General features: G+C 36.4%; 1 protein-coding gene across 1 annotated transcript; it reads right to left on the reverse strand.

Annotated features, from left to right (window-relative positions):
• Positions 1–755: 755 nt before the first annotated feature.
• On the reverse strand, positions 756–27,911 carry LOC149571194 (TCP-1/cpn60 chaperonin family protein). Its single transcript, XM_089812770.1, has 14 exons — positions 27,784–27,911; positions 27,446–27,706; positions 19,872–19,997; positions 19,559–19,762; positions 3,023–3,192; positions 2,763–2,898; positions 2,535–2,651; positions 2,333–2,452; positions 2,108–2,206; positions 1,874–1,963; positions 1,687–1,774; positions 1,515–1,603; positions 1,316–1,390; positions 756–1,223 (listed from the first exon to the last, which is right to left on the reverse strand). The coding sequence occupies exons 1-14, from the start codon at positions 27,796–27,798 to the stop codon at positions 1,125–1,127; spliced, it is 1,689 nt and encodes a 562-aa protein (XP_089668896.1). The 5' UTR covers positions 27,799–27,911; the 3' UTR covers positions 756–1,124.
• Positions 27,912–27,955: the final 44 nt, after the last annotated feature.

Here is a 27,955-nt window from a genome sequence, read left to right on the forward strand (position 1 = left end):
AGATCAACCCATATCAAACCCACATCAATCAAAAAATGACTTGCGAGGGTAAGCTCATAACATCAAAGCAAACTGAAATAATAAATGTATGAAAATTAGTTTGAATACGACTATATATGCATAGATAGAAATTGAAGTATTCGCCAAACTTAGCACAAGAGCATGTCATATGTTCATCTTATTGTCTTTAACACATTCTATTAAGTTTGGACCCAAACCTAAATAGAAAAAAGGCATGGGTATGTTAAATGGTGTGAACTTTTAAAAGCATTAACATCTACACCCAATTGTAAACATATAGAAAACATAGAAAAGAGAATACATGTTTCCAATCCAAATCAAAATTAATCATAAACCAACACAGAGAAACTGGCAACCATAAAGATTGTTAATAACCAATGCCTGCATTCATGGTAGCCAAATAAACACAGAACACGTATATCACCATTGCCATTCCTAAGAAATTTATAATAATAAAAGCTGTTCTTACCCCTCTACATGGCATAGGCAACTACCATGCATAAATTATCCCCCAAAAGAATTGCAGCTTTTCTTTTTTCATCTTAATTCTGCAGCTGAACTAAATTTTTAAATTAAAAAGAGCCTGCTAAGTAGGAATGCTTCCTATATTAAGTCCTGCAATGCAAGAATGCTTACTTCACGCAAACACAATCAAACATATAATACAGGATGAAGTTTATATGTCATCAAAAACTACTATTGAACATAAAGTTGAATAGCAGATGTTACGCAAATTATAAATGACAACATTTTTAGTTTGAGAGAAGCTATTACATGCAATCAGTAATTGTTCTGTGCAGAGGATGGCACATAAAAAAGAGAATGGTCCCAAAAGGAAGCATATGGCATCATGACTACAAACAGAATCGATCAAAAACTCGTAATAACAACAGAGGCATAAGCAAATTATCACAACACAAGCCATCCTGTAAAAATATGATACCCATCCAAATACAAAATTTCATGATTTTTGCCATGAGCACATCTGACAAATGAGATGCAAATCATTTGACCATTCAGCATGGTTGAAAACCGATGACTCCAAGCAACTTCACTAGAAATGAATGTATCACAAATTGGATGGTATTCATCTATTGTTGCTCTCATCGCCTGCGCATGCCTCGACCTCGGCCTGGGAAACCACCACCACGCCCTCGGCCAGCCATTGCATTTGCAGCTCCTTCTCCTTGAGCACTTTCAGACTGATGCAAAAGTTGCTTCCATAAATTACTCTATCAAGATAACAGAAGATAATACATAATATAAGTTCAAAAAAGAAAACTCGTGTCCTCACCTTTGGATTCTTTATTGTTTCATCCACACTGAGAATAAGACAAGCAGCTTCTGTGGCAGCATTGATTGCATTTACCTGCAATATTCAATAATTGATATATTAAGAGTCGAAACTTAATGATGGTATCATCAAATTTTTAGCTGTCTAGAACTAAACCAGGTTCATGGACACTGATCTGTAACAAACCAAAAATGTATACCTTTACAACGGCAGGTTCCCACACAAAGTTTGCAAGAGAATCAGCTATACCCCCTGTATTTATATCCACACCATAAGGTGCACCCTCACCTGATAACAAATAAATGCACAGGTCAAGAACATTCCCTTTAAACATTACTAATATCATAGCCTTGTCATTGTAAACAAATTACCAGAAGGGAGTGCATGCTTCTGTCTGAGCTTATTTAGCACATCTGTCGCATCAAACCCAGCATTGTCACAAAGTTGACGTGGAATAACCTGAAAATGATAATATTCAATTACTAGAGATTGAATAGAACCACTTGAAATCTAAACTTAAATCCCTAATGTACATACCACAATTGTAACTGCACTTACCTCGAGGGCTTTTGCATAGGAGTTGATAAACAGCTGTGACTTCCCTGCTATGGTTCGTGCATGTTGTCTCAAATACCTACTAATTTCCATCTGCAAGCACTCAAACATATCTCAGCAAAGTTTAAAGGGTTATAAATTATTGTTCAAGCATGGAACTTGCATGATTTACTTTCCATTCATTAAAACACAGGAGACAATTGAAAGAAACAATTGAAACTAGAAACAATACCATACATCAATAGCACCACCACCAGCTACAACAGTTGAGTTCTTCAAAGCTCTTCGAACTATCATTATAGCATCATGCAAGCTTCTTTCTGCTTCGTCAATGAACTGACAGACATATTAACATTAAATTGATTGCTTACCTTCACCTGATATATCAAATATTAAAATAATTTTCAATGCTAAATAAATTGTAGAACAGTTTCTCCATATATGAAAAAGGATGAGTAGTACCTGATCTGCCCCACCACGTAAAACTATAGTTGCAGTCAAGCCAGATGGGCACCCACTGAATACATTGAATCTCTCATTTCCCACTTGCTTCTCTTCAAAAAGTTCACAGGTTCCGAGCACCTACAGAACAAGGCAGATTAGCACAAAATGTCCACTTTGTGACACTTAAACTAGACATTGATTTTATACAACACCATCAAACCTCAGGCACAATATTGTTCACAGAAGTTTGGACTGATCCCCCTGTCGCAGCAGCAACACGCTGTAGATCCTCCTCTGTTACACGACCAGCACAGAACACATCTCGATCGGCAAAATACTGCAGAAATAAACATAAATTTCTTTTAAATTCTGCCAAAAAATGTGTTTTGATAAAATGATCTAAAAAATATTCTAAGCCAGCAATAACTAGATTCATTTATAGCCATACTTGAGTCGCCAAATCACCAATTGCCAATCGAGACAAGATAATTTTTGCCCCACTTTTCACACATTTATCCAATTTATCATATATAATATTCCACTCTGCATCTACAATTGATTGATACTTTGTTGGATCAGACAACCTGCAAAAGCGAGGAGCTCCCAATTACAAAATATACAAATTGAACAATAATAGAATTCAGCACAATTCATATAAAGCCACATGTAGTGAAGTACAAATGCCTAATTGTTCAGCTACAGACTTACCTAACTTCTGCATTTTCCTTTTCTGATTTAAGCTCCAACTCAACATTCAACAAAAGTAGTTTGGGATGCAAAAATTTCTTTGGTTGTTGCTCAAAACCAGCATATGAAAATGTCTTTTTAAAAGCAACACCCTTAACTAAAAATGAGTCACGCATATTACCTCCCTGTACCTGTAAAATATAGTACAACTCAAGATTCATAAATGCATGAATGTTAGTTTGAAATTAAACATTGTTGTATAACTAGTAAGAAACAAAAACAATTAAATGATTGATTAACTAACAATAAAAATATGGATATAAGCTGTTGCATTTGTTCCTCCCTACTAGGGCAAATTGATACCACTGTCAAAAGTTCATTTCAATGGTTTGCTGGCCTTAGTGCAGTGATTAGTTCCAACTCAAGTCTCTAAGGAAGTGTGATGGGCAATGAAGCTGAAACCCCTATTATAGATAACTGAATTTTGATCTTGAATAATAATAGTGACAAAGCTTTCCATGGTCCAATAAAAATAATAAAATGCATCTAAATTTCTTTTAAATTTATACTTCAGAATATTTGGTAGGGTCACCAAGTGCTTTTAGCTGATCTTAAAGACTTATAGGAAATGTTTGTACACATAAATGCAAAATAGTAAAAGGAGATTAAAGGATGTTAGGAAATATCTTTACTTGGTAAATGTTATTTATTTTACTTTGTTACAAGTAGGAATATTCCAAAGTAATCCCTACAAGTCTTTTGTCTAACTAGAGTAATCTCAACATGTGAGAATGACTAATGTCTTTTATTACAATTTTGCGGAATATGTAGATTCCTCTTTATGAGGACCTTGCCATCTGTCATGCCCCAGGCTGAGATCGTGACTGTAATAAAGACAAATCTCATTTATAGATAACAAACCCCAGATAATTGAATAAATATTAGAGAGTGGACCCAAAATAAATTTGAATTAGAACATCCAGGAGTAAAATAAAAAAGGGGCTGAATAAATTAATCAGATTAAAATAGAAGTGGTTGTGTTAAGGAGGGTTGAAGAGAATTTTAGAGCAGCACTCAGCCTTGAACAGATGTGACCCTTGGGAAAAGGAGTGTTGACGAAGGGGTGCAACTTTCTCCAAATGAGAAATATAAACAAAAGGTTAAATCAATTGGAACAGGGCAGAAAAAGGGATGAATAAAATAAGAGATCAGATAAAAATGACCTGGTCAAGATAAAGGAGAAATGTACAAATCAATGGCATTCATACACATACAGATTACAGATGTATGGAGCAGAAATAAAGATATATCAACAAAATGAATTAAATGGAGTAAGCGTTTGATCTCCTCTCAGGTATCAAGCCAATAAAGAGAAGATTCTGAAGTTATATATACAGCCTAAAATTAATAAGCACATGTGTGGAGATCAAACAGCATCAGCAGCCTGGCATCACAGTACTGCAATCAGATCAGTATTGATACACGCAATCTGCATTTCAGAATGCAGCCATCTGGTATTATAGTGAATATTGTGATACGCATGACATTATCTAAAATGTAATTTCTTGTGTATTTGCTATAAAAATTATGTGAAAAAGGAATCTATATTTATTTATATTCTCCCACAAAAAAATAACTAACAGAGATGTGGTTTACTGGCTCCCCTAAACTAAGTCGACCAAACAAGGGATAGAAATGGTCATAGTTGGATATTCCTGCCACTTGAGGAATAAGAGGCAATGTTACCATGAGTGGATGATTGTGCTAAACTCTCAGGCTTAGTTGGGTTGGGCAGTTGTAATGTCCCCTATTAGAACGATTTATAGGACAGTTGGTTCAATTCCATAAACTTACAATATCTAATTTTAATAAATCTATGTAATGGATAATATGAAGATAACTCTGTACAATAACAATGAACAATGTCACTTGCTATCTCTGATATATGCAATTATATGCATGCTAAAGTGAATTGATATTACTTGCACTTAGTGCAATGATCACTTGCTATGTCAAAAATGACAATGTCGCTTGCTATGCAATGGAGATGCAAATGTATTGCTTACAGCAATACAAATTGCCTGATTTAACTCCTATAACATGCAATGTCTGATCTGTAATTATCCCTTAGCAATATATTTGCTGTTTCTAATGAAATCTTTCAGTCCATGAAATTGATTAAACTTATTGCTGCTGTGTCTACTATGCCAATATGCTTATGCACTTCTGAGTATGCTTCTACGTCCGATAAGGTTGATCATTCTTGCAACAAGGTGCTGTCTCTGATCTTCCTTTGTAAATATGCAACCATTAGTGCCAAATAGGCATACTTGAAATAATTGACATGCCTCTCACTATCTTTCTTGGAAAGGTGATCATCATCTTGGAGTAATCCTTATTCCTTCTAAGGCAACTAGGAAAATCATCTCATGAATAAGAGTTTATGATTATGGGTGTTCTACTAATAACGTATCTACTTCTAACCATCCAGTTGCTATGTATCTACTTTTTCTAACTTATACAGGCTATAGATGTTCAAGGGCTGCTACTCCTTAACCAAAAAAGTACTTGATTACTTATATATTTTTGGGTTAAGGATGGGACCATCACAGCAGTTTACTGGCTCCCTTTCGAGTTCCCTACCAAAATAAGCTACGATTGGTTGTAAGATAGTTAACTAGTCAAAATGCTTACCATAATCTGCTTATTTACTAACTAATGTATTTAATCATTATCTCAAATTATTAAGTTCACTTTAGTATTACATTGGAATTGCTGTTTTATGTGCAAGCAGATTAGTTCCAATTTGGGACATTACAACATCTTGCACACACATGGGATGAAAGGCAACATGCATAGACTCAGGATTTATTTATGCAACTCCTTTATCACCTCTATTTACTTGAGGTGCTCATCTCATTCTTCACATGCAGCATTCAATCTTGAGTGCTCTCTCCCATTCTCTCATTGTATAATTATTAGGTTTTATGCCATCTTCATAATATTGATAGTTTATTCTTCTTCTCCCCTTACAAAATTGTGTCTCCTCTTGGTTATTTGGTCCACAAGCTCTTGGATATTTTTGTTTACACATTCAATCATAAACTACCCCTTCAAAAAATTGCAAATTCAAAAATAAAAGTATATGAAGAACACAAAATTCATAGTTGCTTTGTCAAAAACACTCGTAACACTTTAATAGACACTAGTAAAATACTACAAACGTGAGGAGTGAAAAGAAGCAAAAACAGGGTAAAAGAAAAGAAAATATTAGCTAAGGGCCTCACAAAAATTGAGGCCATAACTCAACCAACAAACAGAAGAAAATGACAAAACTGACCAAGAATACAAGCACTTATATAACCCTAGACCAACACCGCTAATTCAGACATCAGAATTGTATGTTAGCAAGATCATAATTATGAAAAAAGAGTTCAAACCTTACAAAAAAGGGATCAACATGAAGACATCAGATTGATCGATGACATGAAATGCAATTAGTAAGAGAATAAATCACTCAAGGAAAAAGTAAACAATGTTCTAAACACCATGTAAATTGCTCAAAGAACTATCCATTAAAATTTCAATTCATCTTTATCACTATAATTGATCAATGATGAAGTATCATACCATCAAATGTATTTACAATTCTGTGAGAAAAATCTTTTTTTTTTTTTGGTAAAAAGTATATAGCTGTACCCAAACATTACCCACCCAAGGAAAAAAAATTGTAATACTATGGTACCGTACCCGTACAATTAACATAGAGCCTGGAACAATGATGTTAAACAAAATCTTCCTGGTCACCAAAGCTTCATCTACCTCTTTCATATGCTCAAGAAATTTTGGAACATCTCTGAGGCAGCTATGTTACAAGCTCTACTGATAGGAAACTATCATGGGCACATATTAGTTTTACACTATGTTATGATTTTCTTTTTCATTCTTGCCACAAATGTGACTATGACAAGGCATTGATAGTTTAACTTTTACACTATATTATGATTTCCTTTTTTATTCTGTCCACTTGGGCCCTTGGCAAACAATTGTTCTGTGCACAAATGAAATAGAAGATAAATTGACAAATCTAAGACTAAAAATAGAGAAGTAGAAACCTACCATTTTAAAATTTTAATCGATTACTTTGTATATATCAAGCTCAGGAAACATGTTTTAAGCATGCATTTATCAAGTTGGAAACCTTCCCCATTGGAGTATCAGACCAAAATGAAATAGGTTTTATTGTGATATGTCTTTCCTCTCCTGAACAAGATTTTCCAATTCTAAAATACAACCATCTTTGAAGAGGACATCATTCTGCAAATTCTCTGACAACATACACCTGTCCTCAAGCTCCTCTTTAATGCCTATAAGCATTAATTATTTGAGTTTCCTGACTGCCAAATCCCCTCTGCCCCTACTTGGGCACATGCATCCCTGTATCCGTATTATAACGAGTACATTGGATTCCCAACCCGTGTGCCCAAAAATCCTTAATATTTCAACTGTGTGAAATACTTTGTGATTTGACTTTTTAAAGATTTCACAGAAATCTTCCTTGAATCAAAACAAACTTCAATCATGCAACTTTATTTAGTTAGTATAACTATAAAGAAAAACCTATGTGAAATAAGGAAGACAAATGAAATGTTTTAACTTTTTCTGTTTCAGCATGCCAGTTTTTTGGGTTATCTTAGGAAGCAACTCTATATTTTTAAAATATTGTAAATATTTAAACCAACTTATAATTATGTATGTAGCAATTATATGTCTAAATTGCTTTTGAAGTAATAAAAATATCCTCTAATAACTTAGAAAACTGTGTTAAATATAGGCCTATTTGTGTTTTATGAATGTTGTATCTAGCCATTTCCATATTGGGGATCTTCAAAAAGGCCATATCCATATCCAACACAGTACCCATATTTGCATCCGTATCTGTATCCATGCAACTTTGCAGATACGAATATTATCTGAAAAATCTAATTTTCTTCTTATAAAATTTTCCAACTGGTTCACTTTTGCAATATCTGAAGGCTTTATAGATCTTATCAAATGATAATTAAATCAAGTGACTAATAAAGAAGGTATTCTTTCATCATAAGTTGGTTCAGATGAGATACTAGGTCAAGAATTGTATTGCGTTATTTAGATGAATTTTTGCTATCATAATTTGTCAAATACAAGAAGCTGCAGCTTCCATCTTCACATAGGGAACTCCTCTGAAACCTTTCCACAAATCCATTTTGTGGATATCCTGCATCTACAGCAGCCGCAACTACAATATCCAACACAATCCCTCCACCTTCTACACCAAGTCTTGCTTGGCAAGAAAATGGAAACCATGCTCGTGTGCCCTTGGGAAGGGTTGGACTACTTCTTGTGACCTTTCCACACATCGCCCCATTGCAAATGGTGACCCCCTACTTTTTCAGTTCGCTTGGCCCTATTTAGTTTTTTTCCTATGTAGTTTTGGTGTTGATTTCCTAAGCCTCCCTATGTTCCAAATGAGAATTGGTTTTGGCTAGGTTTGGAGTAGAGAATTGCTTCATGCCTTTTAATGTTCCAATTTTCATTGCTTTTCTGATTGAGAATTGTGATTTACAATGAGAATTGAGTTGAAAGCCCTTCCAAAGATGAGCCAGTAGAATTTTAGGTCCTTTGGTGAAGTTCTTATTATAGGGTTTGCTATTTTTAGTAATGCTCAGAATGCTATAATTTGGAGTTTTAAAGTGGTTCCTACTTTCTAGGGACATCTATTTTTAGTAACCTCAGATCGCCCTAATTCAACTTTTAAATGAACTTCCTATTCTTAGCAAGCCAGTTGTACACTGGCTAGGAATGAGAAAATGGATATTCTGAAACATAATAAAAAAAACGCAGTTTGAAAATCGCAAGGCAGAAAACTAGTTCAAAAAGTGAATAAAGTACTGAAATGAGGCCAGCACACAATACATTGCTCACTTCTACAAAAGCATGAGAACAGGACTAATAACTATATAGAGGGACAATGTTCAATCGTTGGGCGAGCTCCAACATTGGAAAGAAATGCAATGCAATGAGCAGAGTTTGGAAAACTTGGGAAATGAGCTGAAATGACTAACTGCGGGTCAATACCAGCACTGGTAAGCATGAAGAAAACATGAAAAAGAAGAATAACAAAGATGATCAAGCATTGATTTAAGATTGAGGGGAAAGGAAAATGTTAAGTATGAGAATTCATTGACTTCTAACCTTTGTATGTGCCCAAGAATGATGCAGCACAAGCATCCAAGAATTCTCATGAGCAACAAAAGGATCCTCTCTCAAGACCAAACACACTTAGGGCACAATTTTGTGGCAGTCAAGAAAGTTCTAGGGATATCAAAATCCTTCCTCGCCCACACAATTGTGCTAATATGCTAAAGCCTGACATGACCCCAAATTTTAATGGAATGATTTAATTTAATTAATTAATAAACTGGTCCCAAAACTTAGATAATATAATAAAAGGATCTTTAATTAGTTACTTTAATTAATTAATATGGGGCCAAAGTTAATAATATTTGTATTTGTAGTTTCAATTGATTTAGTATATCTTGGACCCATTTTTATTTTTTTTGTTTCCGAAAGTGTTGCCGTCGGCTATCTTTGTAAACCGTCGGAAAGTTTCTTTGAAGGGTATTTAAGCACAGCATGTAGGTAGTAGTAGGTATGCAATTTGGATTATTTCTCTGCACTAGGAATTCCTGTTTGAATTATGTATTGTTCTCCATTTTGGAAGTGAAAGATCTTCCCTACTTGGTTTCTCTAGTTTCGGTGGGATTCAACCCTCACCCTATTCCGTTGTATTACTTTGCTTCGGATTTAGTAAATCCGAAACATCATTTTAGTTTGGAATATATGTGTGCGTGTGTGTGTTTATCAAAATATACTCTGGTGTCTCTTTCTACAATTTCCTTGAGTTGTCAATCCATTTTGGAGGACTTAGCTTGAGCGAATCTGAAGAACAAGTTGTATTGCATCTCCTTCGTCATGTGCACCATCTTCAATCCCTCACCATGCGAGTCATCTACCATCACCATACGGCATCCTTCTGTCACACCGTATAGACACTCGATCTCTACTCTAGTTGCCATATGGCCTTCCACCAATCATATTGCATGTATCACCAACCGTAAAGCTTGCTATTTCCATCGTACGACCCTACTTGGTTGTCATCCTACTACCTGCACTCCCTACCATACGGCCTTGCCTATGGCCACCGTACAATCACTATCCTCCCCATCAACTGTATGGACACCAGTTTCACTTCCAAGCCTAGCAGAAGTCAATTCCAAAGGTGCAGTTTTGGAGCGGATGAAGGATGTCCTTGTTTATTGCTAGAAAGGAACATTACAGTAGTATCAAAGCTGGTGATTCTGCCAACCTGTTGGTAGAATGGAGATCTTTGACTTGGATTACACTATGACTCAGTTTCAAGCCGATTGGAGGGCACATCTGTTAGTCGAATACTCCAAGAATAATTTTGTGTGCCAACTATTGGATGGTCAAGTATAAGATGACAAATACAAGGTGGTTAGCGAAATCATTTACCACAAAGACAAAATCTACTTGGTACCTGAGTCCAAGATGAAGGAAATGATTCAAGAAAAAGGTACTTGCACAAATATCATTGAACCAATGCCCAATAATCAACTTGATGGAAATTTAGGTTCCACCAGCGACTCTCCGAATAAGCAAACCCTACCGGAAGTTGTTCAACCTCCTAGTGATGCGAATTCGTTCGAGGATTATTTGCAAGAGCAATCTTTATAGTTGGTTGCCAAAGCACGAAGCTGTCAAAAAGCATAAAAGACAAATTATGTCTACTCAAGGGGCTCTACATTGTTCCCTGTGAGTTGTGAACTAGATTGCTTAGATAGGGCAGCTAAGCATTTCCGACATTCAACCTTCATGTGCCCATACTTGTGGCAATAGTTGCATTGAATGTTCTTTTTTCAAGAGCCTTTTGAATCTAGAGTAGAGGATGTTTGCTGAGAAGACTACTGATGGTACTTGAGATAATGTTCCAAAACTTAACAAATGAGCATAATGCTCCAAAACAAACCGCAAGAAGATATGATTTTTAGGAGAAAATCAAAAAAACCGAACACAATTTTTGGAGTGAAAAATCAATCAAAACCCAACATGATTTTTGAGGTGAAAAATCAATCAAAACCCAACATGATTTTTGAGATGAAAAACCAATCAAAACCCAACATGATTTTTGAGATAAAAAACCAATCAAAACCTGACAATACAAAGCTTCATTTTTTTAGGAAAAAATGTAAAACCCAACAAATAATTTTTGACGAAAAAATTACAAACCCACAAAGGACTCCCACACAACTTTGTGAATTACAAAATCAAGATTTTTTAAGGGAAAATTTATAGAAACCATAAAATATTTCTTTTTAGGGAAAAAAATATGAAAACCCATCAAAAAAACAAAAACAAAAAATTGAGGAAAAAAATTATGAAAACCCACCAAAATTTTTAAGGGAGGCAAAACACGAGAAGCAGCACATGCAAACAAAATGCAACAAACATGCAAGTACATGCAACCCTCAAAAAGTAGAGACCCAAAAAATTTGAAGGGTGACCCAAAAGAGAGCTCCAAAAACCCAGAAAAAATATGTTGTCAGCTTTTGGATCGGCTGGCTCAAAAAATTGAGATACAAAAATCGAGGCACCCAAAAAAATCAAACGACCACCCAATTAAGATCTCAAAAAGCCCACCAATAAACTATAAAAAAATGATCCGGTAGAAAAAAATTTGGTTTTTGAACAAAAACGGCCTTGCTGCAAAAAAAAATCGCAAAAAATGGCAGAAATGTGCAAAAAAACATACAGATTTGGATAGAAATGGGTTGCAGAACCGAACCAGAAGTCGGCGGATTCAAATATCTCTGAACGGAAACCCTAGTCAGACTATAGAGAGAGTTGGAAGCAAATATGCATGTAAATAATTTCAAAAATAAAAGGCAGATAATTTCAACCAAGAAATTATAATTATTTTTTGAAAAAAAATTAGAATATTGGCTTTAATACCATATTACGAAGTAATTGGAAAATATTTGCTTGTTATTAACAGTGATCAAGACATCAATTTATATAAGAGACTGAACGATGTTTCCTTAAGAAACAATCGTAAAAAATAGAAACATTTTGTTCTAGAAACAAAAAACTAAATATTAGAAACATTCTAATATTTACAGAAGATTACAATAGACAACCATTAGATACTAAACAGAGATCATAGACACTATCTATTATTGTAATATTTTCTTCATAGCCACATAGACTTTCATGATATCTGACTAACAAGATAGTTCTGCTAGAAGTCACCACATAACTCACAACATATGACGATCCAGAAAAGGAAAAAGTTGGGACTTGAAATCCCTATCGCCATAGGAGATGAAGATGAGATGTGTCCCTACCTACAAGCAGTCGAAAAATCAGCAAATGAGCCACATTAACTATTTTTGGCATTTTACCCAGCAAGACTAGATTACGATCCCTACAATAGAACCAAAGTGGTGGCTGGTCTCAAATACCAACACAAGGTTCACCTTGAAGATTTCTAGGGCAATGATGCAGAAGCATCTTGCATGGGAAAATTATTGGAAAAAAAAAAAAAATTTGAAAAAAAAAATTTGAACAAAAAAAAAAAAAATGGTTGACATTCCATTTATCGAGGTGTGTGGGAAGAATTCTAGAAAGTTATGAATATTGTAGAAAGTTGTAGATATTGTAGAAGGTTGTGGAGGAACTCTAGAAAGTTGTGGATAAGTCATACATGGGGTGGTAAGTGCCTATTTAAGCAAGGCATATGAGCATTTATAAATCAAGCTCAAGGGGAAGCTTGAGGAGTAGAAGCTCAAGGAGAAGCTTGAGAAGTGGAAGCTTGGAAAGGTGAAGGCTTCAAGGTGTGAAAGAGAAAGAGGAGAAAGTGAAGAGTGAGTTTTCCTGAGACTGTGGACAGAGCACTGAATGTGAGGCAGTTTACAGCAGGATTGTGATGGAGTTGTGAGTGTGTAGACAGAGCGCCAAATGTGAGGCAGTTTACACTTGGATCTTGGATTAAGTTTGTGAGAAGAGCTAGTGACTGCGATTTAGAAACAAGGAGGTTGCTTGGTGGCTTGCGAGCACAAGTTGAGATCTCAGAGGTTTCTACCAGAGTGTGGATCTGGACTAGCTTAGGCTTGGATTGGATCTTGAGAGATCTTGGAGAAATGTTATTGTAATTGCTATTGGATTTTCAAGTATAATAAAATTGTCTTCAAATTGTTGCATTCTTGGTTGTGATTTGGTAAAGGTGGTGTGGCCCTTCATCAAGTGGAATCAGAGCGTACTTACATTAGTGGTATCAGAGCAGTACTTCATTAGTGGTATCAGAGTTGTACCTTCATCAGTGGTATCAGAGCAGGAGTTCCTGAGTGTACAAGCAGATCGCCGAAGTGTGAGGCAGTTTGTACCAAGACCTTGGTTGGGTGCAGTTTATCAGAGCAGGAGTTCCTGAGTGTACAAGCAAATCGCCAAAGTGTGAGGCAGCTTGTATCAGGACCTTGGTTAGGTGAAGTTTATTAAGGTGGGATTTCCTGAGCGTGTAAACAGATCGCCAAAGCTGAGGCAGTTTGCACTAAGACCTTGGGAGGACATGCAGATTGATGGATTGATGCGGAGATGGAAGACTGAACTTGTTGAGGCATGATTGTGGAGAGCTTGTGGATTGCAAATCCGTTGTCCTAGACTTGTGATGTGGTTCTTGATTGTTCATGCGAGGTGGCAGGTTGCGATCTGACTTGCAAACAATTTGGTTGTCACAAGGAGCGTGGGAAGGATTTGTTGCAGAGGGTTTACGAAGATTTTGGGAGATGGCTCTAAGAGGATTGGACCCTAAGATGATTGCGAAAATCCATGATATAGTGGAGAGGAATTTTTCTAAGATGTTTGCTCGGTTGGATGCTAGATTGGCTGATCAAGCTAAGAAGGTCAAGGTGGAAGAGGTTGGTTTTGCTGATCAGTTTGTTGAGTCTAATGCAGAACCTGCAGAGCAACTAGAGGTTGTTGCTGAAGATATTCCTAATGTTGTTGATGTTGGGACAGAGGTTGGTTTTCATGATCAATTGGTTGAATCTGACATGGAGATTGTGGAGCACTCGGTCGTGGATGATCCGATTGTTGTTGGAGGTGAGTTATGTATTGCAGAGCATCTTGTTGTGAGCAATGAGGTTGCTAGTGTTGAGAGTTTGGCATGTGTTGATGGAAATCTACATGTGGTTGTTGATGTGGAGTTTGTTATTGCTAGTATGGATGCACTAGTTGTTGATGTGAATGGGAGTTTGCTAATGCAACATTATGTTTAGTTTGTTCCTGGGAGTGAGCACGCTGATTGGATGGTTGAGATTCTGGTGTTTGATAGAGTAATGCAGATGTGGAGGATTTGCATGGTGGTTTTGTTGTCCCTATTGAGGTGGAAGCCTTTGGTGAAGATGAAAATGGTGGTAGATCTTACTTTTGGCGTCAAAGTGTGGGACACACTTTTCTATCTACCGGGGGAGTCTGATGCAAGAGCATCTTGCATGGGAAAATTATTGGAAAAAAAAAAATTTTGAAAAAAAAAATTTTGTGAAGGAGAGAGAAAGTGACGAAAATTAGAGGAGAAATAATAAAAAAATAAAAAAAGGGGAAAAAGGAGAAAAGAAAGGAAAGGAGAAATTTCTATTTTCGAGGTGCATAGGTGGCATAATAGAAAAAAATTAAAAAATAAATGGTTGACATTCCATTTATGGAGGTGTGTGGGAAGAATTCTAGAAAGTTATGAATATTGTAGAAAGTTGTAGATATTGTAGAAGGTTGTGGAAGTTGTAGAAGGTTGTGGAGGAATTCTAGAAGGTTGTGGATAAGTCATGCATGGGGTGGTAAGTGCCTATTTAAGCAAGGCATATGAGCATTTCTAAATCAAGCTCAAAGGGAAGCTTGAGGAGTAGAAGCTCAAGGAGAAGCTTGAGAAGTGGAAGCTTGGGAAGGTGAAGGCTTCAAGGTGTGAAAGAGAAAGAGGAGAAAGTGAAGAGTGAGTTTTCTTGAGACTGTGGACAGAGCGTTGAATGTGAGGCAGTTTACAGCAGGATTGTGATGGAGTTGTGAGTGTGTAGACAGAGCGCCGAATGTGAGGCAGTTTACACTTGAATCTTGGATTAAGTTTGTGAGAAGAGCTAGTGACTACGGTTTAGAAGCAAGGAGGTTGCTTGGTGGCTTGCGAGCACAAGTTGAGATCTCAGAGGTTTCTACCAGAGTGTGGATCTGGACTAGCTTAGGCTTGGATTGGATCTTGAGAGATCTTGGAGAAATGTTATTGTAATTGCTATTGGATTTTCAAGTATAATAAAATTGTCTTCAAATTGTTGCATTCTTGGTTGTGATTTGGTAAGGGTGGTGTGGCCCTTCATCAAGTGGTATCAGAGCGTACTTACATTAGTGGTATCAGAGCAGTACTTCATTAGTGGTATCAGAGCTGTACCTTCATCAGGCAATGTTGCAGATGAGTATGAGGTCAAAAGGAGGTTGTTTCCCAGATTGCCACCCAACATGATCAGGACATGCAAAATCATCGAAGTGTCAGACCAAGTGGAAGAAGATACAAATGTGATCCAATTTGGATATGTAGCGGAAGAGGAGAAGATCATCCAATTGTATGATTGGTCCAAGAAGGAAATATTGAATCTTGATTCAATATCAAGATGAGTCTTCAATTTTACCAATGTTACACTAGTACTAGGGTACATCAGGACGACAAGATGGTGGAACAAGTTTCCAAGACAAGGGAAAATGGGCCTCATTTTCGAGACAGCAGGGTGATGGTTAGGGGACGGTGGCAAGGGGAGGACGAGGCAAGGAGGAGTGTTGTATAGTATACATATAGAACTTGAAATGCTTGTTATGAAATGATGTTTCAATAGAACATACCAAATTAAAATACTTGAACATAGCCAAATTGCAACATGAACTAGAAACATTGAACATTCAACATAGTAACATATTACATATCCAATAGTAACATTCAAAAAACAAAAGTCAAATAGAAATCGAAGTCCCCATACTAGCGGCAACATGATTGCTGAATGGTGGAGGTGGAGGTACTTGGGTACGTGAGTACCTAGTGCAAGGACGTCTCGGGGACGGGTACTCCGAGGTTTGAGAGTGGTGTGCGAGTCCCCGTGTAACACTGAAATTTACAAAATTGTAGGTTGAATGTCAAATTGGCATACTGAACAAGGTCAAATTGGCATATTGAACCTGACTAAAGATAGCTTGACTTATATATTGATTAGACATCAGATATTGCAAGATGATAGACCAAGGCAAACACTGGAAGTTAAAATCAAAGAACAAGAAATTCCACCAGAGATTGATCCTTCCACAAGGTGAGAGGTTGGAATAAGTAGGAGAAGGATGTCACAGGAAAATCAGATGACTACGCCAGTGCAAGATAGAGAGAGTATCAATGCTTATCAAGGAATCTGCTGAAGGGACAGAGAGCAAGAGATTGCCATGGAGGAAAGCCTTGGGGCCACATAGGACAAGAATTGATAGAAATGGAAGTTCCTACGACAAAGATGGAAGTTCCTACCATAGAAATTCCTGTCCCAACAGCAGAAAGTCTCATAGCCCAAAAAGAAATTAATGAAAGGATGGTGAAGGGAAAAGAATAGCTGTCAGTCCATAATCACGGTGTTGCCATTCCAGATTTGGTTAAGACAAAGGTTGCAAAGGAATTATGAAAAGGAAATTGACCTTGCATTGGAATTATAATAAACCTTGGACTGAGTCAACAGGCCAGAAGATAAGGGAAAAGTGAAAAAGTATGCAAAGTTCATCAGGGGTGAATCTAGATCCATGACTCTACAAATTGCAATTCTTACAGTTGAATAACTAAGGAACAGATCGCTACCAACAAGTACATGGTGACAGAAATGGATTTAGGACATACCTCTAGTGACTGTCCAAGCGATAAAAGAGAAAATGAGGTAGGAGGAAAATTACCAAAAGGTGAAACGTGTGAACAGGGCTTTGTGTGAATATCTGAACAACTTATCTCTTCCAATACTGAAAGAAAGTCAGCCCTTTGTTCCTCCTACAGCTCTTTTAGCTGAGCCATTGGAAGGTATTGAGAAAATGAGACAAATTTCCCAAATAGCAGAGGCTTAGATGGAGGAAATTCAGAAAGCAGAAGATAAATTTGCTGAAGACTTGGAACTGAAATATCAAATGGCATTAACCGTCCTTTCCAGGATAAATTGCAAAGAAAGTGAGACATGGAATGATGAGAATATTTATCAAAAAGATGAGCATATTTATTAATTTCTTTTTGAAGGATGACTTCGAGACCTTTTCCATATTCTCAAATGTCATGCACATGTCCCAAGACTCAATGTCAGATTGGGAAACCATTTGCAAGTGCAAATGAAAAATGACTGTTTTGTAGTTCAAGCAAATTTTGGCACAAAGTGTCAAAGTAGATGAGTCGGAGACAGTGTTGTCCAGATTCCATGTATTCAAGGAACAAATGCTATTCTTGGCAATGGAGCATTTAATGCATGGATGGCATTCATATCACCTCACTCTCCTGTTGAATGGGCTAACATAGTGAGCATTTATTACCCCACTAAGGAACTCACTTTCTTTTGGTTGGTCTGTGCAGACCCTCTCACTAAATGTAGATTCTCTCAGCTTAAAATTTGATACAAGTTGCTCATTGTAATTTGAGAACTATATAAAGGCCTCACTTCAAATTTGTAAACGACAGAATTTTGAAATTGTTGCCAGTGAGCTATTGAGATGATCAAGCTGTCATTGAAGTTTGGTGATTTCTTGATGTATCTCAGTGCTTTCACGTTCTCTCTGTTCCCTTGCTTAGATTAGATTTGTTTTCAAGTGCTTAGATAATTGCAATTGTAATGTTGTTATGGTAAAACCGGCTTGCTCATACCTTTTGTTCTTAGGTGATTCTTAAGCACGGTGTCAGGTTGGATCTGAGTCATTATGTGGATTTTTCACTTCTATTTTTTATGCACATTGTTTTTATGGTGTTCACTAGGATATAAAAACTATTTTAACAACCCTTGAAGATTGCACTAGCTTTGTGCAGCTGAATTTGGTGAAGCAAAATTTGATAGATTTCATTTTAACAACATTCATCTTTCAAATTGTTCAAATTAAAACAGAATTCCTAGACCCCACTACCCTTTTCTTTCTACATATTGCCAAAAACCCCAACAACGTAATCTCATTGCGATATCATTTGAAAGCTCCCATAGCCAGTATTGCTTGAAGTCGACTTGAGAAAATTACATACGGTCCCTGTGATATTAGTATATCATATCAACCAGAGAGCTTATCTGTAGTCAAGAACTGACATAAAGTATGATCTTTCACAATCTTAGCATACACATGATTTTGATCAAGAGAGTATAGGATATCTCAATATTTGTTCTACTATTGATCAATCATAAAACACACATCAACACTACTTCAACTAGAAGTTGTACAGGTGACTATTTGTCATGATCAAAAGATGGTTGGGTGGTAAAAACCCCTGATGATACTCTTTTGCCAATGATGGATGTAAGCTAAAGAAGGAAAAAATGAAAAGGGACAGCATATACAGGTTCTTTTCTTGTTAGTTAATTCATTTATATCATATTCAATATTCTATAATGTTTTACTTCCCTTGGAAAATTTATGGATTTGGTTAGATTCAGTTGACATGTCAAAAGCAAGTAATGACTTATTTTGGATTGTTAATGGTAACTTACTTTTCATGTTCATAGGAAATGAAAGTTATTTCGGTTTTTATTGGCATTTTCTTTTCTTGCAAGTAATTTCTGGTACTACAATGTGTGGCAACCTAGAAAGTCCTGATGGTTCACTCCTATAAGCATCATCTAGATGCAGCGAGTCCTAAGCAGACTGTTGATAATTATAAGTGCTATATTCATGTGAACCACTGCTCATGAATGTGTCAATGAGTTTGACTGAGGAACTACATAATTGAATCCTGTTAAACCACTATAACTTGTCATACTACAAAAAATACTCCCTAATTGTCAGAACTATAGATTTCACTCTAAGTTGTTCCATTCCAAGATATATAATCATCTTAATTTTGTACACTACAAATCATACATGGGAACATCATTCATGAGATACTTCCTGCTTGTCAGGCTACAGATTCAACTCTAAGCTCTTCTATTACATATTCATCTTAGTTATGTGCAATACATATCAAAAATAGGAACATCATTCACATGATACTTATATACAGGTACCGATTTCCTATGTGTTAAGGTACAAGCTTTAAAGTTTTACATGTGTAGTGAATGTTAATTCTGAGGTGCAATCAAATATGCTAGCTGTTCTTGCTTGGGCCCAAAGTGGCAACAATCCCCATTCTTGACATACATACTATCATTCATGTAATGCTGCTCTTATGTTTTTCCTAAACGGTTAAAACAGTAATTATCTACCTACCTTTTTTATGCCTATCATATTTAATCGATCTTCTTGACCAATTGAAATTACAGAATCAACAACCATCTTGGCAAAGAATTCCTTTTCTCCTCCAATAAGTTTAGATGAGAGTGTAGTAGCAGCACATTTCTCCAGGAGGCCTTTCTTTTCCTCAAGACTTTTTCCTTCTATACTGATAGAAGATTCTTTAACTTTGTTAATAGCCTGCATAACATACTTCTTTTGATTAGAAATATAAATTCATTACAACATATTAATTTCAGCAGCACATTTCTGAGAAAATAGAAATAAGAAAGCACATAATAATACAAACCAAATAAGCTGCTGTCCGATAACTCCGAATAAGGCTTTGAGGATGTACACCCTCTTCTATAAAAGGCTTTGCCTCTTTAAGGAACTCTCCCGCAAGAAGTACAACAGTTGTAGTTCCATCACCAACCTGATCATAAGGAAATCATATAATCAACAGTTTAACTTTACAAATATCAAGAACCAACTCTATCCAGAATTCTCATAAGCAAACAGCAATATATTCAACTCTGACACACGAAAAAGGGATAACTGGACCACTCCTTGGATTTCAATATAATTGTATTTTCAAAAAGATTCAAGAATATAAAACGCAACATTTTTCATTTCATCCATGCAAATAAATGTGGCAATCGGGAAAAATGAAACCAAAGGACTAAAGGCTACACAAAAAAGAGAGCTACTAACTTTCCTTTGAGCACAAACATTTATGATTAAAGATCACCATAGCAGATGCGGCTGTAAAATGCAAGATATCTTATGTCAGTGGGAATTCAACAGTAGCCATCTAGAAGGATCAGCAGCTTTCTTAGAAAGCTCTTGTTACCAACATGTATGAAGGAAAAAAATAGATAGTCGTAATGCAAGGGGGAAGCTTAATTTTGACAGTGCTTCCCACTGTAACCCAGTCCATCAAGTGTCTTTCATGTGTTCAAAATTACTTCACCTAGTTTCTTGATTGGGGGCGCCCATGATATTGGCATCAAAACTGGTAAAAAGGAGGAGAGGGAGGCACTTCTAGCTGGGCTAATGCTCGTATACTCTAAAGGATACCATAATATTACAGTGGAAGGTAATTCAATGGTTGTCATTAATGCCTCAAAGAAGGCTCATTGCACGAACTGTAAACTTAACTCTGTTCTGGACGAAATCCTAATATGGATGAACAAATTTGGTTCAGTTGAGACTTGAAATTGCTATAGAGAACAAAACAAAGTTGCAGACCTATTGGCTGACCACAGAATCGAACAGACTTATGTTTCTTTCTTTGGAAAGCCATGAATATCAAAATGGTAAGGGACTGCTAAGCTCATTGAAAAGGACTGTCCCCCATGATTTGAAGATGATCCCATTTAAAGCCAACATAGTTGATGAAGCCGGATAAACTCTGTTGGATGTACCAGTCGCACACAAGTTTCAACCTAGCAAGCTTGTGGCATATCATATAATAATGCTAGGGGAATTTTGGTATTTAACTGGCTGCTAGTTGAGTTCTTCCAACTGCTTAGTGAGCTACCATTTTATGCCTGGCATCAAAGTCTGTATCAATATGGTATGTGTGGCTGTCTCCCGGGAATATTCACTACCCCTAATGTGGCTCTGCTGAAAATGGTATGATCCATTCTAGGAAAAAAGGCTTAGAAGGTATTGCACATAATGGAATGTTGCATTCTCAAGCAATAATATTAATAGAATTCAAGCAAAATGCAAAGTTGCACCTTAGCCTGGATCGACTTCTAGCATGGAGAGATGATATCCTGGAGGGTCCTCTCTGAGATAAAGGGTGTGTGCTCCAGACCTCAGGTGGTTCAGTTGATCATGAGCTCAAGTGAGGAATGAAATCCTTGCCCTTGATATTGATTGGCAATTTTTACAAATTGTCTTAAAATTAATGTCTGGTAATTAAGTACCTAGTGACTTCCATAGCAAAAGTTTATTGAGCTGGTAAATAGAACATGACCTACAGTAGCCCATGCAATGACCAGAAATCATCAAAGGCATAAGATTGGATGGAGTGCAAGACTCTGATTGGCTGATGCAGACCAAGGTTGTGGCAATTTCCAGGGTGTTCATAACAGAGTGTATGATAGATGAAGATGACTCATACTTGTTGGGGTTTATCGCACTGGGGTTTATCAGAAAATTATTTACTGGGGTTTAGTGCAATGGTTGTTAGCTAATTTTTTGGGTATGGATTCTAGGTGGCTTCGTAGTGTTCTGGTTTGCTCACATTTCCCTGTTGTGAATACACTCAATTAGATTGCTCTTGCCAATCTTTTTCTGCACTCTATTGAATGATTCTTCTAGTAATGTTTTGAGCAGGTGGCCACAATAGAACCCATAAAAAAATAATAAAAAAAAATGTTTATAAAGAAAGTTTTGCAATGATGGCACATGGTAACATCCATTACATAATCAAAAGTTTTCAAATCTTTGTTTAAAGGAGTGTTGGATACGCATAATGCTCAAAAAATTGGATATGAATGTCAATACCAAAGCCAGGGACCCAACTGTAATAAGGCTTGTGATCCCCAATATATCTAAACCAAAGAGCAAAAATTAAAAAATCTGTTGTCTCCATTAACAGTCTCATCTCCGTCAGACAATCAATTTTAATCACAAAGATCCCACAATTTCAAGGCCAACCTAAAGCACAATGAAGTAACTTTCAACATTACTTAGCATCTCAAAATGTGTGTGCTAGTTTTCAATATTATTATCTCAAGATATAGGAAGAGCGCACTAATTACCACTACTTAAATCCAAAGAAAAATAAAAATACCAAGCAAATGTTAGTTCCAGCATAAGGAAGATAAATTCTATCGCTACTTAAATACAAACATAATCTCAACAAATGGAATAATAAAAATACCAAGCAAGTGTTAGTTCCAGCATAAGGAAGATAAATTCTATCGCTTTTAAAGGTACTATCAAGGACTTCATGCATTACCATGTCACCTAGTTATCAAAATAATAGAAAGACATTATAAAAACAAATTCTAAAGTGTAAGAGAGATGAAAAACCAAGTGAATGAGGATTTTTAATAGGAATTACTTCTGTTAAATATTTGCCAGAATGATACATAAAATGCAGAAAGCTCATGTTTCCAAAGGCAAGTATGCTTGTACAGATCCAATTACTTTTAAAGGTAATATCAAGGACTTCATGTATAATCATATCATCTAGTTAGCATAAAAAGAGAGTGACATAATAAACACAAATTCAAAAGTGCAAGAGAGATTTAAAACCAAGTGAATAGGGACGTTTAATAGGAATATATTTCTGTCAAATATTTGTCAGTGTGATACATAAAATGCATAAAGCCTACGTTTCCAACTGTAAATATTCTTGTGCAGATCCCATAACTGTCCCAAACGTGTCTAGGTCTAGGTCCAAGGATGTATTTGCCTCAGACTGGTGGGTATCAGGCTATAAGCTTACCTAAAACATCTTACCATGTGTGATTCTTCCCTGAATCCTGACATGTCTTGCGATTTCTCTCTTCAAGATTTTTTGTTCAAACTTACTCTCCTTTCCTCATCATTCCAAACCTCTTTAAGTCCCAAACTAGCAACATTTTTCACATTCATCTCACCTACCTCCAAGCATGTCACTTACACCACTAATACACAATCCTAACAATGTAACTTCCTGTAAGGGGTCCCTTTATGCACTATGTGCACTTACAACCAAGATAACAAAGGAAGTTCCACGATTAATGTAGTGACTAGGGTTTTCAAACCACGAGGCCTGATGCAATTATAACTAAAGACTAGTTGGTCATTGGTATCTTAGTCTAGTACCTTTCAAGTACAGCTCAACATACATCAGCAAAATTTCATGCATGTCATTTGAAGAGGCCAATAGGTATGGGCATCCACATCTGCATGCCTTCTTGGTGTTCATGGGCTTCAATGCAAGTCTTGGCATTCTTTCTGGAGTATTAAGGATTCAGAGTTGAAATAAAGAGATTATTTTCAAAATACATTGTAACTGTATTTAGAAAACCCATATTAAGCTCTTATGTTCATAATACCAGATTTGGAAACAAAAGCCCTAAAATTTACAAACAATCAAAGGATTTAAGATCATATTGGAGCTTTCATGGCAGTGGCTATGGATTGGGTCAAGCTTAACTGAATTGCAAGAGGTTGTGGATGTATATGTCATATCTACAATTTATCAGAGCTGTTGTGGCATCACTTGTCACGTATCACAATCATGTTGAATCTGAATGTCAAAATGTCCTACAAAAATTCTATATTTTAAAACCAATTTAAATATAGGGTATCAATTAATGCACAGTAATGTTTAGATTGTAGATTTAAAACAGTTGTTAAAACACTTATAACTAAACTTTAATTGTCCTGAAAACTACAAATTTGTTTAGAACATTAATAAATATTTGCTGCATAGTTAAACGATGGAAAAACAAAGCTAAATTGGATTACCATTCACAATTAAAGAAGAAGAAGAAAAAGAAAATGACACCAGTTTTTAATTATTAAAAAACAAAATTTATCAAAGTTAAATCCTCTTACAATCAATATTCTAGAAACCAACTTGAGACATGAATGAGGATTTTCTAATCCATGTAGAAATTTTATAGAGGTGTCAGGAACACAGAAGATTTAAATGCCAAAATCACAGAAAACTAAAACAGATAAACTATCAACTCCATACAAGTTGAGGTCAACATAAGGTCGGTGACTGATTCTGCCTTGAAAGTCACACAAGAGACAATATTCTATGGATTACCAAAAAGTCTGATAAAATATGGTCAAGCTTTGTCAAAGGGATGTTTCAAGAAATGAAAAAGATATGTGCAAGCTCTATCAAGCATCACAACTATGATGGAATAGAAATGAAGGCATCTAACAAGAGGCCACTCAGATCAAGCACAGGAAGAAGCTTTAAGAGGGAAGATAACCAAGTAATATACAACTATTCAGTATTCACATTATTTTCTTGCCAAATATGTGAAGCAAGTGGTACAATAATGCTGGAAGCTGCATAAAGTAACTGAATAATAAAGGCTGCAGCCATCAACAACAATCCTGACGCCTCATGCCCTGAAATATGAATACAAATTTGTAAAGCATCAATCAGTGATCCAATATCTCAGGTCCCTCTAAGTTTTCTCAACTGTAGCACATGTTAGATTCCCCCAAATATACAATAATCCTACACTTCTCAACCTAGCTCCTCTTAGTCATTTATTCCAAAAAGTATTTCAACATGAAGGTATCCAATTAAAAGAGTTGAAGATCCTCATCATAAAAATTAATCACTTATTAAATTTTTAACTTGTGTTTGTTGGGCATACTTGATCTGTTGTTTTCTGGATTCAACTGCATAGAAATGTTTTTTTCTCCAGCATCTGTTGTTTTCGGGATTCAACTGTGTAGAAATATCTCTCCAGCATTTTAAGTTTTACCAGTAAACTAGTTGATAAGGATAAAGCTTTAGCTTTAATGAATAAGCAAAATTCTTTATTTTCCATAAATGTGTGATGCAGGGAAAATCTATGGGTCAGCAAGAAAAGATAAACAAGATCATATATATTCCAAACTGAGTTTTTTTTTCTTTTTGATAAATTCAAAATTATAGTCCAAGGGGTTAGCTTAGTTGGTTGAAGCAATGAGTTCTCATTGTAGACACCTTGGTTCAAATCCCAAGAGGGACATCTTTTTGGAATTCTAAGTTGTGACCCTTGGTCTTCTATTGGTTGTATTCGTCTCATTTGTAAGAAGTGGATTCTAAGTTGTGACTCTTGGTCTTCCAATTATTGTTTCTAGTGTGATTGCTCGAAAGGAGCTTGAATAAGTTGTAATTGTTGCTCTTAAGGAGCACCCGATATGTAAACAATCTTAATATAAATTCAAAATTATGAAGAGATGAATATCTTGGTTAAGGAATGCAGCAGCAATCATTTTTTCTGGCACGATTCTCCGATGCAATTAAAAAAGATTCGGCTCTGTCCAGTACAGGCATGACTTTTCTGTCAGAGGTGGTAGTCATGCATGTAGCTCAGATCAAAATCATTCTCGACAAGATGCCCCACCCAGTCAGGGAGCAAGCATAACTCCACTTAGGCATGACAGCTTCAAGAAAAGTCCATCCTTTAAATTAAGTGCAGATGTACTACTTTTGGATGTCCAGTGGTTTAAATCTTGGACTGCTGAGTAAAAGCTGGAAAAGGCTCCCTGTCAAGCTGGCAATAGTAGATTTACTGAGATAATAATTCCATCTCATCCTGCGACCGTTAATCAACAAACAAGCATAATGGCATCTGAGATCATGTTATTTACATCACGCAGCACACTAAAGGAGCACCATATGATGTATTATAACTTTGTGCGACTGCTGCACAAACTGTTACAGATTCTTGCAGCTGCTCTGGGAACACCACGAATTGCTGCATTTGCTGCAGAACAATGCAAATTGTTGCACATGCTGCATTAAAACAACAAATTGCTGCGGACATGCAAGAACACCATGGGGACCATATATCCAGCCCAAAATCTGCTTTTGCAGAAGAAACATACTGCTATTAGTCTTGGTCAACAAGTGGAGGTGGGCCACTCTTATTTCTGTTTTCGTTCCCTCTCCTGATATTTATTCCTGGGTGAAGATCAGATGAAACTGGATTCGCCAATTTCAAAAAAATAGAATCCTCTTCCTCTCGAGTTTTCTTATCAAGTTTTCAACTATTAAGGTCTCCATTTCCACTGTTAATCCTGCCACAGGGTTGGTCATTTGGGTAGTTCTTGCAAGCAAAGAGTTGGTAACAAACTTGGTATGCTGTCACTCCATGTTGCCACTACAAGGCAAGAAATTTGTTTTTGAGGGTCTACCCTCGCATGTACATACTTAATTTTGGTGATTTCATTTCAGATGAAGAAAGCGGTTTCTCCAAGCAAGTTGTATAGTGTCATGACTCCTAGAGATTAATCTACAGCTAGGCTAGGATGAAGGAGAAGAGATTCTGGAAGGCATGGGTGGCTTGGAAAGATCAAACTTGATTTGGTGATGGAAAGTCAATATGCAAGAAAAAGACATGGCAAGACTGAAACATGCAGGTATCTATTAAAGCAAAGGTGGAAACAGATTCTTAACAAATAATGGATGGTTATGTGACACATCAATGACGGAAGCTCCCTCTTACTAAAAGACAAAATTGTTATCTTCAATTGTTAGGGGCCTCGGAAGAAGGGGTTTGAAAAATATCAATCACCGATACACGACCATAATGTGGTGTTCTTCCAAGGAACTAAGCTTTCTTCCAAAGATCTTCCAGATTTGCCCTCCCTATCTTAGAATTATGGAACGCTATTTGAGCAGTTTATGGAACCCCAACAATATGTGCTGAACTGTACCTAAATAGCTTATTGCTTGAACAGTTAAAAAATATCACAAACAGGCTGGAACTGAATATCATTCTGTTTTAAAATAATGGAGCATTTCATATGCACGGCATACAAATACTTGCTCGAATGACAGAACATACAATTCACCAAATTAACAACCTCTGGATGAGATTGTCTTCAGGTATAAGGGTTCTTGTCGTCTAATCTCCCAAATCCAAGGGTTTTTGCTCATGGTCGTCAAAAAGAGAAAACTATCAAATTTAAGAAAACTATCAAATTTAAAGGGGTAGGAAAGGAGACATACTGCTTGTGATTGCATAAAAGAAAATTACGCTAAGTAGTCCTCTCAGCTTGGAATCATGACCAAAACACAACATGGAAAAATGCAGAGTGAATGCTTACTGATGGATGTCGTTACTTAAAAACGGGGATAAACCCCACAAATATTAAAAATCCTTCACAACAATGTTTTGGCAATTAAGTTACCTCTGAATCCTGAGATTTGGCAATGTCTACAAGGATTTTTGCAGCAGGGTGAACAATGTCAAGAAGCTTCATGATAGTTGCCCCGTCATTAGAAATAGTGATGGAGCCCCGATCATCGTGAATAAGTTTGTCCATGCCGCGAGGTCCCAGCGTCGTCCGCACCGTATCAACCACCGCCGTGCACGCATTTATGTTGCTGATCAACTGGGCTTTCCCTTGGGATGTATCTGTTCCTTCTTTGAGCAAAATTATTTGTGGTTGCTGCGTATACAGTTACACACATTTTAATGCCATGTTTCAAGCATTTCAGTAAACAAGTGGAAACTAAAAATGCTTACCAACATGGTCGACATGGCTGAACTGCAACGACTGTAGAGAGAGTTTTCCTGTAGAAAAAATATTAAAACCCTCGCGTAATGCTTTGCTTTGCTCAAACTATGTTCTATTCTGCGTCTTGATTCTCCCCAAGGCCAATGGAGAAGGCGTCGCAGAAAAGTAAAATTGAGTTTA

This window comes from Cupressus sempervirens, chromosome 2, assembly GCF_028749045.1.
Source record: "Cupressus sempervirens isolate cs-2001-9-10 chromosome 2, ASM2874904v1, whole genome shotgun sequence".
Classification (NCBI taxonomy): Eukaryota; Viridiplantae; Streptophyta; class Pinopsida; order Cupressales; family Cupressaceae; genus Cupressus; species Cupressus sempervirens.

What these genes read in the sequence shown, in the direction of transcription:
- LOC149571194 (XM_089812770.1), bottom strand. An exon ending in CCAAATCTCAGGATTCAGAG is followed by an intron (nt 19,998 to 27,445) that starts GTAACTTAATTG and finishes CCTTATGATCAG; the next exon opens with GTTGGTGATGGAACTACAAC. An exon ending in TACGTGGTGGGGCAGATCAG is followed by an intron (nt 2,207 to 2,332) that starts GTACTACTCATC and finishes TATGTCTGTCAG; the next exon opens with TTCATTGACGAAGCAGAAAG.